This window comes from Hetaerina americana, unplaced genomic scaffold (genome assembly GCF_022747635.1).
Source record: "Hetaerina americana unplaced genomic scaffold, ioHetAmer1.1.p SCAF_90, whole genome shotgun sequence".
Lineage (NCBI taxonomy): Eukaryota > Metazoa > Arthropoda > Insecta > Odonata > Calopterygidae > Hetaerina > Hetaerina americana.
This window is the reverse complement of record NW_027287539.1, coordinates 843,990-862,894: the sequence shown is the minus strand read 5'-3', so window position 1 is coordinate 862,894 and position 18,905 is coordinate 843,990. Positions and strand designations below refer to the sequence as shown.

The following is an 18,905-nucleotide window of genomic DNA, read 5'->3' as shown; positions in this document are numbered from 1 at the left end:
ATTCGGTCATTAAAAACTACATTTAATAATCTGAAAGTGCTATGGAAATTTGCCGTTACAATCAAATGTTGAATATATGTGCTGCACACAAGCAGTACATAATAAATACTACGCATTTAACTCAAAATACCTTCAGGAATGAACAGTAAATAATAAAGGCTAAAAAACTTCAAATTACCACTTGACATTTAAGCACAGAAAAAATATGCCATCATTCTAAATCTATAATATAAGTGAAAATTTTATTCATGCTATTAAAACTCTGAAGCATCTATGATCACTATTGGATTTTTTAACACTAACCTGATTGATACTGATGCTTTTCCTTCGGAAATATTCAATTGTATCTGGCAGACGGCGATTCTCGTTGTTGCCTATTCCCAGGTTGAAGTTCCTGTTACTTCCCCAAACAAACACTTCACATGGCACTGCTGAAGAACAAGTCCCGACACAAGGGCTATCTTTCATCACATGGTCAAGAGGCATCAGCCCGTCATTATCCAAAGATGTAAGTTTGGCTCCATGCTATATCATGGGAAAATAAAAGTTTATATGATGAGATTCAGATTTGTATGGCGAGCTTCGGAACAATGGATATAAATTACCATAATCAGGCATCGCGCTGCACTGAGGTGTCCGTGAAAAAGACTTCGGTGGAGAGGGGTGTAACCTGATTCATAGTCTTTGGCATTTATGCAACTTTCATTGTCTAAATTCTTCAGTAACCATTCTAAAACCTTAGTTTTCCCACAGGATGCTGCTATGTGTAAGGGTGTTCGACCATCTTCATCAATTACTCGCGAAAAATTTGAACAACGCCAGCACATAAAAGCAATTGCCTGATCTTCATTACCACGTAAAATAGCAGATGCAATTTCGTCTGCATGTTCAACCGAACGGCATCTACGCGAGCAAAACCCTTCGTTCCTATCATATTTAACTTTACTCATTATTCTTAGATATGGCAATAATCAAAATTATAAAATTCAGATACCTCAAGTATTACAGCTTAGCTTTTCCCTGCTGAGGAACATGATATTAAACTTTCATAATATTCAAAACGGGATTTACCGCCTTCGAACAACCATTAAGAGCTAAACTCTTAGACGTAAGAAGCATATTAACTCCGCAATTGAAAAGAATGGATATTCCTCAACATGTTGAGCACCCTGCAATTCGTTGTCATCACCAGAAAACCTATGCGCAATACATTTCAATCCGAAGAGCCCTACGCCATAAAGAGTAAAAACAACAATTGACTCAACAAGTTCAATATCGATAGTTCTGATCTCGATAGTTAGCAAGCTCTCGAATGTCTCGACCAAAGATAGCTCACTCCCTTCTTAGGACCTTTCACTTTTCTGGAGTTTTTTCATTATGAAATCCGCTCAAAGAGGGAGTTGTTTCTGGTTGAATCTACGACGTAGTTACATTTTTGGTTGATAAATGACGCTGGCGTCACATTCTTGTGTTGGGGCTAAAATACCGTCTTGTATATATACTTATTTTTGATATACCGTCTTACATAATGATTCATTTTTCAATTCCCATCGTTACCGCCACCTTATGTGTAACGCGCATCCAGACCTTTGTAGTGATCATGAATTTGTTTAAATCCCCCCCCCCGGCTTTATAGTTGAAGCGCGGCATCTATACACCTTGAACGTGTATAGATGCCGCGCATGTTTATATGTATATATATTTATTGTAAAAATACGTCAACATCCATATACTATTAGATGGTAACAACCAATGAATACATGGAATCATAATTGCCTGTGGCTATATATACCGCTAGTATCCAGAAGATTAGAGCCAGGTGATTGAAATCAACTGCAAACCACGGAAGGATCAAATAATGAACAATATTTACAAGACAACAAAATATGCCGCCTTATTGCTTTTACGCTATGATTCGAAATGAGACCTTGGTTTGCGCGCACATTTATTTTCAATATAAATTATCTTTCAGAAAATATAATAAATAAGGGAATGAATGAAATGGAATTTTCATGTCTTGTTTACTTTGTTACTATCGGCGCTCAGCTGTTCTAGACGCCCTCCAAGTTCTATGAAAGTGCCGCCTACATAATGATTGTTACAAACCTGAATTGATCTAAGCTTTAGTAATTTAGAATTTTCTCAATAAAATTGCCTATGGAGAAAAATATTGTAGCAAGAAAATCGTTTACGGCGATTTTTAAGCTAGAAGTAATTAATTTCACGAAATAAAAAGGAAATCGCGAAGCTACCAGAAAATTTAATATGGGAGAGTCCAGCTTACGGGAATGGAGAAGCCGTGTGATAGTATTTACATCCAAAGAAACGTGCGATGAGGCACAGGAAATGCTACTGGTATGGACTTGAAAAAACACTTATTTTCTTGGATTCGAGTGATATATCTATCCTATATTTATACGTACGTGTATATAATACGACGTATTCTACGTGTACGCGGACTACTATGCATTAGAATAAAGATGTACTACGTCTTAGAATAAATGAAAGATATAAATAACTGTATTTTCCCATCGTTAACGCGCACCCAGAACTTCGTAGTTATCATGAATTTGTATAGATACCGCGCATCTGTAATTACACACACACACACACACACACATATATATATATATATATATATATATATATATATATATATATATATATATATATATATATATATATATATATATATATGCGCGCGCGTAAAAAATAATAAATAATGTGTATAAAAATACGCATATATCGGATGTGTGCGTGCAAAAATACGTCTGTTTGGATTTCTTCAATTTTCATTACATAATGCGCATCATCATTTTTTCGATTATCTGAACATTTTTGTATAGATCACGCGCGCGTTATCGATGGGAAAATACGGTATATGATTTTTCTTATGGATTTATGAGATGAAAATACTGTAACAGCCGACGATCTGCAAAAATTAGAATGCAATTAGAAATACATGCTTCCATACTAATTTATTTTTGCGTGACCCTTCTTTAAATCATTGTGTTTATAGATATTGAGTGGATTTTTTTCAATTTTCACCATAAAACGCACATCGTAATCTTTTTGATCATCTGAACATTTTTGTTTGGATTACGCGCGCGTTATCGATGGGAATACACGATAGTTCAGAAAGGTAAAAGAAGACTGCTCCACGAATACTATGAAACTAAACTAAAAAGTTGTCTTTCAATCATAATAGGTCACCAATCATTTGTGATTATTGTTAAGGTAATTCCCTTTTAAAGTAGGTGGTGTATTCTCAAATTTGTGTAATATTTCACAGCTCTTAAAATTCCCATGGTATATTCATTTTAGTCATTAAATAAGGTCACAACTCGTTTCATTTTTCGTCTTTACTATTTACATGTTCAGGAAACCATTGCATGATTGAATTTAAGCCCCGTAAAATTTTTTCCCAGAATCTATTTTATATACTTTCTAAAGTCACTTAAGGTGCATGCATAATTGCATCTTATTATGGTGGATAACCTGTGTCCAAGGCAAGGAAGTAGCCCCTGCATTAATATAATTTACACAGCCGACCAACTTGAAATACAGGGTCGCACCCAAAAGTGGTAATACTGATTTTTTTACGAGAATTTTATTGACGATATACTTTCACCGACTTAATAATCTTCAAAGTATGCTCCTTTAGCTGCTACACACTTAGTATAACGTTGCTCCCATTCCCCGTACGCCCGCTGGAAATTTTCTTTGGGGATGCCGTTGATGACCCTCGTCGAAGCCTTGAACGGCCTTAATCGAGTCAAAACGTCGTCCCTTGAGCTGTCTTTTCATCAGGGGGAAGAAGAAGAAGTCCAGTGGTGCAAGATCGGGAGAATATGGTGGGTGTGGCAACACTGTATTTGGCCAGGAGTTGTCTGACGACGAGCGCGCCATGGCACGGCGCGTTGTCATGATGAAGCACCCAGCAGTTTGCGATGGCCGGTCGGACTCTTTTCACGCGTTCTCAGAGGCGGGTGAGCACCTGCACGTTAAAGTTCCTCACAGCACAGCAGTTTCCTCACTCTGTCCACATTCGTGCCGTCTTCAACGAGCTCCCGACCCTCTTTAAACAACTTGTGCCACTCAAATACTGTGGAACGGCTTAAGGCAGTGTCCCCATAAGCCTGCTTGATCATATCGAGGGCCTCAGTTTCTGTCTTTTCGCACAAAACTTCACGGAATTACGTTGCTCTAAATTCAGATTCATTTTGTTTTTCGACGCGGACAAAAAACTTGCTTCACTAAAAACGGTGTCCTCACTCAACGACAGCCCGCAGGCGACTGAGGTTGGTGTCGGCCTGTTGCTAGGAGCCCCCTCCACCTTACCCTCCCAGGCAGACCCCCCTCCACCGCTCCATTCGCGCCAGAGAAAATCAGTCCTACTACTTTTGGGTGAGACCCTGTAGCTCCAGTCTGAATTACTCCTACCTTCAGATGTGTCCTCTTCTCCTGTTAGTTACTTTTCCTCTTAAGTCCTGTGGACATGCCCTTTGCATGCTTTCCTCTTCTTTGATCTCAATTCCACTTCCAAAAAAAGCTATGTACACCAATTTATTTATTGTTTTGAAATTAGACTGTAAAGAAGCAAGAGGAAGTGAACATTCAATTGAACAAAACCTGTGTGTTTCACAAATAGATAATCATGAACACTGTGAAATGGTATTTCATATCATGGTATTGACAATGCAATCATTTCATCTAGCATGCCATATAAGCCATAACTTATAAAGACTTGGAAATAGTATTCCTATAAAATGCCCAGAAAAGTAACTTTTCTCATATAATAAATTAATAAAAGGATTAACTGCTTGTGACTATTACCAGTGTTGCAAAAAAAATTAACAAAGTTCTCAAATGATTATTTAGGAAGAGCGAATAAGGTATTATAAAATAGAGTGTGGGAAAAATCTATTGAGGGACATGCAATTAAGAATTATAAAAGGAGCTTCAAGATCTTACTGATGGCCACTCAAATGATTAAATATTAAACAACTACTTTTCAAATTTATCCAAGAAAACACACTCGCTGTGACCAACTGGTTCTGGAATCAATAGGTCTCCCTTTTGGGCCCAAGAACTCTATTCTGGAAATTAGTGATGAAAGAAGCATCGCAATGCTTCAGGAAATTAACTCTTCCTTACAAATACAGTACACGTTAACAAAAACCTAGAGATTATTTTTATTACATTTCATCCAAACCTCTACATTTCTTTTATGAAATAAAAAGTTGATCCCCATGATTTGATGATGCCTGTGGATTTAATTTGAAGTCCCTAAGAGTCCTACAAGCAATATACCCTAGTGCTCTACTCATTAAAAATAAATTGCACATCCAGGAAAGCTTTCCTATCTTTTATTAAATAGGAAAGCTTTTATATCCAGCTTTCTTACTAGGAAACTTTTCTAAAAACTTAGAGAAACGCGACTAGGAAAACTTTCTATCCTGAAAAGCTTTTCTGCCGTTTATTACACATCAATAATGGAGACGAGGCACTGAGCAATTATACACCTAATCCCTTCACATCTTTATCATGCAAGGTTAAAGAACATGTAATTGCTTATGATAAAAAAAGTTATTGATAAAAAACAAGCACAGTTCCTGAAAGGGTTAATCCTGCACGACAAAATTTCTCCTTTTTGTTTGTGATATCTTTGATTTGGGAGTAAGGTATGCTCCAGATGATGCAGTCTTTCTAGATTTAAAAAAGCTGCTGACAAAGTACCTCATAGTAAACTACTCACAAAGCTAGAAGCCTGTCTACAGGTAAAAATATCCCAGACTGAATCAAAGACTATTGGAAAGGTCGCATACAAAGAATATCTTTAGTTGAGTTGGTATTAGCTCAAATGCAGTAGAAGTAACTTTAGGTATAACCCAAGGAAGTGTTATTGGACCTACTTTATGTTAACAACGCTAACCCAGTGGTTATAGTAAGATGCATTCATTTGCTGACAATGCCTTGATTTACCGTGTTATCTGTAATCCTGAGGACACATCAGCTTTATCAGGTGAACTAAATGCTATTCATACTCGGTGCAACAGTTGGCAATCAGAAGTAAACCTAAAATAGTGCTAAGTGATGAATTTTTGGAAACAGGGCAATTCTCTCCAGAACACCTACTGCATTAGGAATACCAAAATAGAACATGCAGACTCAATTAAATACCTAGGCATTACCCTCACATATAGGGAATATGAGGACATGCTAACAAAAAATTAGGGTTTATTAGAAGATTACTGGGTAAAAGCGATAAAAATGTTAAAAAGAAATGTTATCTTTCGCTGGTTAGGCCTCGTTTAGAATATGCTGCTAGTATAAGGATTCTCATGAAACTGGGTTGATTGCCAAATTTGATCACACACAGCGTAGAGGATCTGGATGTGTAAAATATTGTTATGACAAACTGAGGAGCATATCCAAATCATTAAGAGGAGCTAGGTTGGGATCACTCAATGAGCGAAGGTTAAATCACAGATTAAATGTCTTGCATAAATATGAGGGTCTCATTAGTGATGATGTTGAAAATATAGTATTAGCCCCATCGTACTATGGTAGTGGATAATGTAATCAAATTAGAGATATTAAGTGTAGAACAGATAGATTTAAGATTTCATTTTTACCCCAAGCTATAAGGGACCACTATAATGTTGTCAGAATAAGCCAGGAGGGAAAAGAATTTTGGGTCAAAAGTTGTCGAGTATATAATAACCCCTGCCACACACCCTACTAGTGGCTTGAAGGGTACTATGTAAATAAATAAAAACACTGTTAGGAAAAGTCACGGCCCAAATCCATATTTATAACATTGCGATATTAGAATACTTCTTCTAACCCCCATCATCATATTTAGCAGAGCAAATAGGCCAAGGTAGTCTGGAATGTTTAAAAAAAATATAATTATTGCAGCCAGTCAGTGTTCTAGAGTATGTAGGAATGAGATAATTCCCAACATTTAACTTCCAAATTGAAGACAATATGTATACATGTCCATTACTGGGATCCTTACGGAGTAATTCAATTATTTTGATAACATGGAACACTCATGATGGCTTCCTATTTTCATTTAAGAGTTACACAAATCCTGGGACAATATAAATAAAATGCTGGAGAATAAAGTGCAGGGGGAAGTTATTTTACGTCCAACTTCTGGTACGTTTGGCCTAAAATTACCTTGGATGACAAAACAAGTAATTTCACACTTAGGCATGCAGATGGTCTTATAACCTAACGACACAATTGGGCATATGCACATATGTCCACTGTTTCAAATGAGCAATGCAAGATGGCAACTGGAGGATGACTGAAGAAGAATTCAAAGCTTTAAGATAGTTAATTTTACATTACGCATTGACAAAAACTAATTTTAAAAAATTTGCAGAAGTGAAAATCTTTATCAATGAATATTTTGGTTATTTAATGGATGAAGAGTTACTACTTGTAGAAATATTTTAATAATATTGTCAAAAATAAATTTCAGGCTTAAATAATTATAGTGAATGCATTTTAAAACATTTTTTGACTTAAAAATATATACTACACAATTAACCATTCATTTAAAAATTATTATGATAATTATGTATGTATTTAACTTCAAATTTGGCAACTGGCTAGAGAACATTCGGCCATGACATGTGATTTCAAGAGGATGCAGGTAATGTGTATACTCTGATGGCTTGAAAAATAGCCCCGATAGTTTAATACACAATGTAATTATAATGGGTGGTGGATAGTAGCATGCAGCATATTGTATGCATCCTTCCAAAATGAACGGAGAAAGTGGAATAATAATATTTCTGTACCAGCCCTTACCAATCAAGCTGAATATACACATTTTCTAGGATCATCTTTCATTTTGCCCATCCAAAATCACATCTGCCCCCTATTAATTTGGATGGCTGAGGTTCTACTGCAATGTACACCGAAATCCTTGAGAAAAACCACACCATGCAAGTGCAGAAAATTTAATATTATAAAATCTGGAAGGATTTTCATTGCCGAGGAAGACTACAGTGCCACAGAACAGCCAGTACAAGTAGCATCAAAAATGTTTACAAGTGGCATTTCAATGAGCATACCATTATCACATGGATTATATACAAACATTTTAAAAAGAGGCAATGAAGGGACCACACCATATGTAATGCATTCAAATGTAACCAACAGTAAACAATTCAGAGGGGTGGTAACAGCCTACTTCACGCTATCCTCTCATACAAAATCTAAACAACATTATCTATTACATGTAAATATGGCCCACATTCTGAAAAAGAATCAACAATTATCAGACTAACAATATAGAACAGCTATGCAAGTTCAGAAACTAACAGAACCATCATATCTGCTTCTCTTACATTTACCATTGTTGTTACAGGCTTGTCTTGAAAATATTCAATGAATGCTATTGACTTAAAGTGCTTTAGAAATTTATCTCGGAGTATGGGCAAAAAAGGCACTTTACACATATATATCCTTCTGCCATTTTGGCCCAACCAAATCATGTTATACATGAATAGTGCTAAATAAACTTCTAGCTGAAATGATTCTGACATCAACCACAACTCAATTTCACACAAAAGCCTATGATTATTGAAAAGGTTCATTTAAAAAAACAGCACTATAAAATGAATAACTATGGTAAATATTTCAGACTTGTTCATATGTATACAGATATGGATGACGGATGAAATATGCTGCAGATGTGACAAATTGAAATTATTTCAACTCGTAACATGCTCAGGTGAGCACTGGATGATCCAGGGCAGATTAAATGAAGATGAACTTTGGTATGATTATACTGAAGGTAATCATGAGTCAATTTATTAGCATAAAAAGGTAGAAATTCCATCTGTTAACACAGTTCGCATTGACATTGTACTTTCTCAGAATAGAAAAGTCACCTTAAAACGATTGATGTCAAAATACCATAACAGTTACTCAGAAATTCTGAGCTATAAACAAATAGGCCTGAATGGCACTAATTCCTTGCAAAAAGACAAGTTCACTTACAGTCTGTCAAGTTGTAAAATAAGTGAGCAACCTCCCCTCAATGAGATAAAAATAAAGATGCAAGAGGTAGCACTAATGCATTCAAGATCTAATTGTCAAGTGAGCAGAAATCAGTCATGTTTATGTACATTAGTATATACACCATTTACAATCAAAACTTTTATATATCAGGCCAAAAGAAAAATCTGACTTTGAAAACCAATGTTTCCACTTTAACCCACCATTACATTTCTTTAATATCTGCACTTGTTACACAGAGCATAATTTTCTCACAATCAGCATATATCATCAACCTCTCACGGAGATTAAGGAGCTTTAAAACAATCCATATATTTACAAAATTACACAAGACTGACAGAAAATTAAGGCATGTTTAACTCCAAGAAGTCTGGGTGAGTCATGAAAATTGTCATGCATCCTTTCTTAGACTGACACATTGGCTCAGGTGCACCCTTTAACACTTGGACACCACACATTTGGAATTGATTGCTATCTATTTCACTCACTGGTCAAAGAGCACCAAAGATCACCTTCTAATGAGGTAGAATTCCGCAGTTTATACCTCATCCTCAATTAGAGCCTGCCTCTACAGTAAATACCACAAAACAATCCATGTTCACATTAAGTCTTTAAAGTAGAGCAGACCAAAATAACTTTCAAACTAAGTACTTTGAAATCATTACGATAAATTTTAATACATAAAGAAAAACAAATTCTGAAATGTTTAATTTGCAAGTATTAGTTTTTAACTGTTTCATTAAATTTTAAGAGCAAAAACTACTTATGCTACTAATTTAATGACTTGAAATAGTTTTACACAAGTGATATGCTTATGGGTCAAAACTATCAGAAAACACGAAAAATGTTCACGGGATAATAAGAAACCAGTGCTCACAATTTAGTTTTTTTTCAAATTTTAACCTCAATTTGCATTTTTCACTGCACTTCATTATAGTCTACTAAATGAAGAGCACAAACATCTTCGCACCATCTACTCAAGTAAGAGCCCCTCAAGGTTCAATAAAATAACTTTTGTCTTTTCATACAATAATTACACTTTTGACAAATTGAAAAAATAATTCTTTGACTATGTGACATTGAAAACAGTAGGGCCCAGGTAAAAATCTTGTTAGATCATAAAAGACATCACATCACTTTCCACCAAAAAAGGATTGGTTTGAAGTCATTGCTTGATTGTTCATCTGACTCCGTGTATTAGTGGCATACAGCTGCTGTTGAAAATTATGAAACTGCTGAGCATAGTTTGGATCAGAGGTGGTGGGACCAATGAAGGGAGGGCTCTTGAAGTTACCACTGGGGCCCATGGAAGGGGGGAGTGGCTGGCTGGCGTCAGGGGCACCACCGAGGCCCATGGGGGATGACTTGGCTCCAGACACAAACAGCTGTGCATTGGGCGCCCCTGGCATCATCTGGCCAGATCCGCCAGACATCGGGCCAAACATTTGCTCATTGCCAACAGTCTGCCCTGAGCCTCCAAACATGGGCCCACCCATGCCGGGCCCAGGGCCTCCCCTCATCATAGCACCATGAGTCCTGGGTCCCAGGGGCTGACCCACCATTGAAGCTCCCATCTGAGAGCCCATGGGACCTCCTCGAAGAGGACCAATCACCCCCATCGGACCCATCCCCATACCACCAGGATTCATGGCCATCCCCGTATTCATGGGACCATTCACTACTGACATTGACACATTGGGTCCCATCATTGGCCCATTCGCACCACCCATTCCACTCCCAGGACCACCCACTGCATTGCCACTCACTCCAATTGCAACTCCCGCACCCACCATCGGACCACTGGACACCCCCATCTGCACCACTGAGGGTCCACCCGGGCCTCCCATTGGAGCTCCCCCCATCGGGCTACCCACGGGCCCACCCATGGACATTCCCATGGGTGCTCCCGTGCCGCTCATGGGTCCACCTGGAACGCCCATGGGGCCACCTATGGGCCCACCCATCGACCCTGGAGGGCCACCCATTCCCATTCCACCACCCATAGACATCGGCCCACTCGAACCACCCATGGGATTTCCCATTTGAGCATTTGGCCCACCAGAAATCTGCATTCCTCCACCCCCTCCATGCACACCCATTGACCCACCCGATGAATTGTTCGGCACACCCATCTGCCCACCACCACCCACCATTGCCCCACCGGGACCACCCATCATGCCCATTCCCATTTGGCTGCCATGGCCCACCGAACTATTTTGCCCATCTGTAGGTCCATTCATTGAGCCCATATTGCTGGGGCCCATCTGACTACACATTGGACCCTGAGGCCCAGGCATCATGCCACCCATTGGAGCACCCATTCCTCCCATTGGCCCCATGGGCCCACTCATTGAAATTGGCACATTTGACCCTCCCACAGCATTGTTTGCTTGTGAATTGTTAGGGAAGTATTGTAGATTGTGAGTGGGAACCTTGTTGTCCAGGTTTGATAATGGATTGGCATAACGCTGCAAGAATTCTAAACTTGGTGGGCCTCGGGGGCCTGAGTTTGTTTGGGGCCTGGCTGGAAGATACTGAATGGTATTCGGGGCACTGGGCTTCACTTGGACGTTGGCTCCATTGTAAGGGCCAGGAGCAGGGCCACAGCTGGGCCGGGGCCCTGGGGGTCGACTTTGCACCCTTTGGGTGGTCATGGCAGGGGGTGAGTATGGGACCATAGGGGGCGAGCCCCTCGGTGGAGCACCCAGCATGGACTTGGGTGAGGCTGAGTGACTCAGGGAACATGAGGGCATCATGCTCACGCCACCCGCCATCATCAATGGACTGCCACTGCCACCCTGTGACGGCACTGTGCCACCACCGCTGCTCATGGGACCATAGGCATGGGGGCCAAACTGGCCACCGCCTGGGTGACCCCCAGGGTGGCCGGGACCCCCACTGGCAGATGTGGGAGGGCAGTGAAGCATGCCCTCGCCCCCGCCAGGGTGAAGGCTCGAATCAAATGGGATCATCTGCGGCCCTCCAACACCTCCAATTCCACCCATCAAACTCCCATTTTGGCCAGGGGAACCACCAACGCCACTCGTCAGCTGTTGACTCATCTGTGCCATCGATGATATGGGGTCAAAATGGGAAACCTTGCCATCAGTTGAACCACCACCATTCCCATCTGGATCGAGGGGCATATTGTCTGGACGTGATCTGTTAAAAGTCGGCCCCGTGGGTGAAATGTCCGCAGATCCTTTTGGGGGTGGAACTTCGGGGAAGTGCGATGAGCCCTTCTGTACAGGCATATTAGATGGTCCGGTAACAAAGTTTTGCTGGCCGGGATTTCCAACCATGGGTGGAGTACTTATGGCACCAGGGTGCCCAGGGGTACCAGAGCCACTGCCACTTGAACCGGGAAACCTCGGAGGCCCCATTCCATCGCCACCTTGCGGACTTGTACTTGGGAAGCGGACCACACCATCAACTGACGACGATGATGTTTTGGAGGGCAAACACGATTCAATTCCAGGTGTCCTTGATCCCTGACTTTGAGGGCTACGCCCCGGGAACCGTTGGCATTTATCCTGTGGGCCAGGGGTGTGGGGGCTCGGGATAGGAAACCTATTCATTTCAGTGGGTGTATGAGGAGTGTGGGGACCACCATATCTATGGCTAACATCAACTGAGGATGGAGTCAGAGGTGTGCTCGCCCCGGAGAGACGAGGTCCACTGGAATCAGGAACCGTGGCTGGCAGGCTTCCATCCATGTTTGAAGTTAACCTATACAATAGATATAATACAACAATAAACAAATACTCCCTTAAATAATAAACAATTCAGTACGCAAAAAGAAAACACATACGTTGGAGACATTATATCTGTATCTCCAAGGCTTGTATTAGGCTGCTTCTGAATCGTAAGCTCTTGACCTTCAAATGTATTCAAATACTGAATTTGTTGTGGCGAGGGAACAGGCATTAGATTGGGCTCCTTCGTTTGATTTGCCTGCTGCTGTTTTTGTTGAGCAAATGACTGCAGAGTTCTCCCAAACATTCCATCAACTGTAAAGAATAGTTGGAAAATTATAGCATTAAACATAGCAAATAAAGAACTCTACAAAATTAACACAATTGAATTTAACTTAAATTACCTATAGCCATCATAAATAAACTTTATAGACACTAACAATTAGCATTGAATAATGTCAAGTTTTTCATTTTTCAGAGAAAACTATCACATTTCACTACAAAATGTAGGTTGACAAGATTCATGATCATGAAGGCGTTTCAACACATTAGCTTGTCAGTAAATTTAACTATAGTAAAAGTTTGACAAATAAATCAAAGCATTACATCCATAAAGTAAAACATATTAATGTGAAACAGGGGCATGCTGCTTCTGAATTATTATGAAGAATGAACATGAATTACATTTATGATGTAATGGACACAAACCTCACTCATACCAAACAATTATCTACTATTACATTGGCTAATTTCTTTCCATTATCTACTACAAATATATACCATATTTGAGATAACAATTTTGTCAAGTTAAACATTAAGTGGGGTACACCCACCTCCAATTAATGTGGATCAGCCAATCCAAAAAAAGATCAACAGCACGCCCCTGGAGAAGAATGTGGAGAATTGCAAAAGGTAGGTATGATGAAATGCAGTTATAGAATGCAAAAGAACTATTAAATATGCGTAACTACTCATCAATGGGAGCTACATGAATCCATTTAAAATGTATGCACCAAATTCTAGTTCCATACAATTTCGAGGTCAAGACATACTCACCATGTAACCACATATAATATGCATGATTCCTCATCCTTAACAGAATAATTTAGAATAGTTGGTCCAACTCACAAGAACAATCGAAATGCAGTATACATTTTCTTGGTCCTTATAGAATCATAAGGATTTTCAGGTCCAGAATGAGGATTTCGAATGTTTTGACTAATGTGGTCAAGTGAATGAGGTATAATGCACTTGACCATAATACTTGCCATAGTGCTTTGCTGCATAGGCAACACAATCAAACACACTGACCCAATAAGAGCTGCATTCATACTCCCATATTTACATCAGAGACTAATTAATACGGAAGCTTGACAGTGAGAGCTCAGAGTCACCAAAAACTTGTTTCTTATATCAAAGACTTGTTAATAATGATTGTGATTTATTAAACAAAAAACCGTAAGAAGAAAGCCAAATTAGAATAAAAATAACAGTGGAAATGAAAAGTAAAATCACTGAACATCGGGAACAAGGTGAGGGTGTGGCTGATCTAGTACGCAAGTCATCAATCAATGGTCTACATCAACGATTTGCTTTTCCTTCAAGAACAAGAAAAAAATTAAGGAGACACGCACTTCAAAGAGAATGACAAGAATATCAATTTAGTCCTAATCATAGCAATCCTATCCACCGCATCCCACTATGCTACCAATACCTTATACAATAGGCTTATGCATAAGTTACATTAATTATCATGAATGTTTAAGATTCATACTTATGTAACATGTTTACATAAAGAGTACCCAAGAAGGGAATCGAATGATGTATGCCAATCAAAACATGGTAATTTACATAATGCTTAACATAAAGAACTAATGTAAGCAATAAGTCTTCAAGATATAAAAATCAAGAACACAGTAATCATCCCGAAGTTAAATTTGGTTGTTGGTGGTAGAGTTCACCCTGTACTAAGCCTGGCATGGCTGTCAAATTAACACATCAGGGCATGTGGGCCAGTTCCTTTTCCTGTACTGGCTATGGTTTCCCAGGAAGATCTGGTGCACAAAAAATCACACAGCTTGGGTTGCCTGAGGGTGCCTAGTGAGGAATACCTGGGAATCGAACCCAGGCCCTCCAGTCAGCAGTCCAATGCTCTACCCCGGGACTAATGTACACCCCTCTCCAAGATATACATTTATACAAGGTATGTATTTATATAGCACATATTTGCATGGGCCAATATTTGCCATACTAATATGAAGCCCTGTTTTCATGATTCCACCTTGCATTGCCCTTTGATGACCACAGATCATTTTTCACATTGAACTTTGGTTTAGATAGAAGAAATAACTGTGGGGAAAAGCAAGTGTTCTTTAAGAAGACATATCGATAATAGCAATCTTCATACCTCGTTTATATATAAATTTATCGTTTACCTTTTACCATTGCATAAGTTTTGTCAATCCATAGCCTAAATTATCCAGAAGAATACCTCTGGACCTCCTAAAGAAAAGCAACAATAATTACTATTCTTATAGGTTATAATAGGTTCCAGATGGACACAACCCATACAAAGGCAAAATGATACATTTCCTTGCCTATCTTAATAGAACACAACCAGACATCCAACCCCAAAACAGGCTTCATCCTTTCCAACATGCCTATCCTACAGGTATTCCTACCCAATCGTTGCTGGCCTAACATTCTCCCCTCTATCAGAGTCTTCAACTTCCCATTCCCAATCAAAACACTCTGCATCTATTTATCATGCCTGCGTTGGATTTCTCCCAACAATGCCCTTCCCCTACTTGTTTCCCCTCTGCCCACTTCATCCTTTTCATGTTTCTCCATACCCTTTTTTCAAAAAGCCTAAAATCTACTATTAAAATCCTCCTTCAAAGACCAAGTTTCCATGCCGTACAAAACCATGTCCCATGTCAATGTTTTGATGAGCTGTTTCTCCTAATCCTTACTCAACATCCCCATCATCAAGCTACTCTTCCTCCTACAAAAAATTATTTCCTAATGTAATTCTTCTCCGTACGTCCCTAATACTTGGAACATTTTGGTCCAAAATGCTTCCAAGATAGAAGGGTTAGCTTCCACCTGCTCTAGTTTATGAACAATGGGAATATAGTCTCCGTAATATCTTCTACAAGGCATTTATATAAAAAATTTGCTCAGCCAAGTATTCTTCCACACTCTTAGTGCTAGATTTGTAATGGCAATTAGTCACGCAAATCATAGTGGTAGACGAGAAACAAATTCCCAAAGCATTGAAAACAAGTCAACTTAACTTTTGTAGGAAGACTTAATAACTACTCCTGCATACTAACCACAGGCACCATTAGAAGTATTGACCAGGACTGATATAAGTACACACAGTGGAGCCTCACTTAACAAGCACACTTCATAGTGAGTAATTTGCATAAAAAGCAAAAATATTGGGCCCACAAAAGACTCACTAAATGAGCAACACAACCAGAGATGAGGAGAGGGGAATTTCCAGAATGATTGCTACTTCAGTTTGTGTTTAGCACTTGTTCCACTAGCATCTTAAGGTAGCTAGTGATCAAACACTTTTACAAACTTGTGTTCAGACGTATTAGTAATTCATTTGTGAGAAGTTCAATAACATTTTGGGCATAATAACAATGATTTCCTCAAAGAAAATGATGCAAGAATAACAGTAGAAATGAGAAGTAAAATTACTGAAAAGTGAGAAAAAGATGAGAGCATCACTCATCTAGCATGCAAACACAATTTGTCTACATCAACAATTCGCACTATCCTCAGGAATAAGAACAAATTTAAGAAGATAAATGCTTCAATGTGAGTGACAAGAATTTCTAATGAACAGTTATGTATTCTCAACATCATTGAAAGATAGCTTCTCATATGGATAAATGAAATACAATTGTAATGGGACACAATCGACGAGAATATCATTTATGAGAAGGCAAAAGTAATTTTCCCCAGCTTCGTAAAAAAGAAGGATTATCAACATCCGTAGAAGTATTTAAGGGAAGCCATGTGCAGTTTGAGAAACTGTCTCCACAGCATTATGAGGCATGGTGTAGATGCAAGCTCTGACTCAAATGCAGCAGAGAACTTCATTGGTGACTAAAAGAAGCTCGTAGATTGAGGGTTACCAGCCCAAACAAGTGTTAACTGTGGCAAGATGGGTCTTCTGGAAGAAGATGCCGAAGCAAACCTATATGTCTACACACAATAACAGAGGAGAATACATTGCCTGGCCCCAAGCCAATGAAAGGCAATCTCACACAACTATTTGGTGCCAATGCAAGCATTTCAAAAATTAAACCTTTGCTAGCTTACCATTCACAACCTCCATGAGCATTATAGAGAGTGTTAAGTCCAGAAGAGCAGGCTTAATACAATGTGAAGATCATGGGAAACGTAAAACGTACCATGCATACTAAGCACCGCCCTAATAAGACAAGAGGTAATTCTCACTAGAAATTTATTCAATGATAATGCTGGGTTGCATTTTCACAAAATTTCAAAGCCTTGACAAAACAAATGTCTCCAGGCAGTTTTTCAGCAAAATAGAATTAGGACTTGGTCATCAATATTACAATAATTATTTTGATTCTTTTTGTTTTAAAAATCATGTTCACATTCCAGGTTGTTTAATTACATGCTGGAAGAAATGGTGAAAACGAACCGCGATCCTACTAATAAAGACTAAGTAATGTATCACAAATAATTAAGTAATTATTTCAATTCTTTGTTTTTACTAAGAGTTTGCATTCCAAGTCGGCTCATTCCATGATAAAAGAAATGACAAAGATGATCCCCAATCCAAAAATATGCAAATATAATTTGCTTTGATTTAACCTCGTACATTATTTATTATTTCGGCATGGAACGCATTATCGTATTTTACATCAATTTACGAGGGGAAATTTGTTTCACTAAATGAGCACTTCGCTTTACGTAAAAGATCTTGAAACAAATTGAATTATGCTCATGGCAAGAGGTTCCACAGCATTTTGCTTCCGAATATCGGGCCACATGAAGCATATACATTAACACATTGGTAAGACCAGTTACTTGGCATTCCAATGCTTGAGTCACAATTTTTAGATGCACCACTTTGTAAAAATACCACTCAGAAACTGGACCCAAGTGCACATTAAATGTAATTCCAATGTTAATTAAGATTTCTTTCAACTCAGTATTTGCAGCAATGGAGTTTTATTAGCTACTTAAACATACATAAGACGAAAAACTTTGTAATTGCATACTAAGTACTACATTATAGCATTTCAAATTCATTCCTGCAAAATAGAGGATTTTGAGAAGAACTCACCATTCTCCGGTTATGATTGAAAGAATAATAATGATACATTCGCTAATTGAATTTACCTTGTTTCTAAATTACAATTTACGACCATTTGCAAAGCTTATCAATGACCAGTAAGGCCACTAATAGTTTTCTGTATAAAGACTACGAAGCTTTACCATTGTTGAGTGACGAGATGACTTTAGAAGGGAAAATTGACACCATTCAAAACCTGAATAATGGTCAGCACTTGAATGCTTGAATACTAAAATTACTACAAACGTTAATTTTATTTTTGTCACTTACAGGTTTAAATTTACTATTTTAAATTATTTTTCCTTAGGCCGTAAATCCTTAACGGCTCAAGGAAGTATTATTTAATATAGTCATTCTAAAAAGAGGCTTTAAGAAGCTCAATTTTTCCATTCCACTTATTTGTCTGTTGGTTTAGAGCTATGAATCAATTTAATTTAAAAAGTATGATTTTAAATGTTTAATTTCATTCATACTGTTTGAAGAAAAGCATTTCAAGATCTTAATGCAGAAATCTGATTCTTTTTGTAATCATCATCAGTATTTCAAACCTGATATTGGTTTATTGCAGCCCTAACTTCTTCTATGTTCAGTTTTAACTCCAAACTTTCTCTGTTTTACGTCCTCCTTAATAAGTTATAATGTAAATGTCTCTCGAGCTTCTTTCACAGGATCTTTCCTTCTATTTTTCATTTATTATTTTAGGATGAGATCCAGCAAGTACACTATGCTAACATAGTCGCAATTTACAACACCCAGACTACAACTACAACACTGATATCTACACTTTGTTGTGGGGTCACGATTGCACTGATTATGTCAAATTC

At 38.4% G+C, this 18,905-nt stretch overlaps 2 protein-coding genes across 3 annotated transcripts in view; both read right to left on the bottom strand.

Moving 5' to 3' along the window:
* LOC139699778 (inhibitor of Bruton tyrosine kinase) overlaps positions 1–1,247 on the bottom strand; it is a 36,645-nt gene extending 35,398 nt beyond the window's left edge. For both annotated transcript variants that reach the window (XM_071598211.1, XM_071598210.1), the window contains exons 1-2: positions 606–1,247; positions 304–525 (exon numbers count right to left, since the gene is read on the bottom strand). In XM_071598211.1, coding sequence (XP_071454312.1) covers positions 304–525; positions 606–950 — 567 coding nt within the window. In that variant the 5' untranslated portion in view covers positions 951–1,247. The remainder of the gene's footprint in view (positions 1–303; positions 526–605) is intronic.
* Positions 1,248–8,004: 6,757 nt separating this feature from the next.
* Positions 8,005–18,905, bottom strand: part of lgs (BCL9 domain-containing protein legless) — a 56,560-nt gene continuing 45,659 nt past the window's right edge. The window contains exons 14-15 of the mRNA XM_071598212.1: positions 12,854–13,052; positions 8,005–12,771 (exon numbers count right to left, since the gene is read on the bottom strand). Of these exons, the coding sequence (XP_071454313.1) occupies positions 10,176–12,771; positions 12,854–13,052 (2,795 nt within the window). The 3' untranslated portion in view covers positions 8,005–10,175. The remainder of the gene's footprint in view (positions 12,772–12,853; positions 13,053–18,905) is intronic.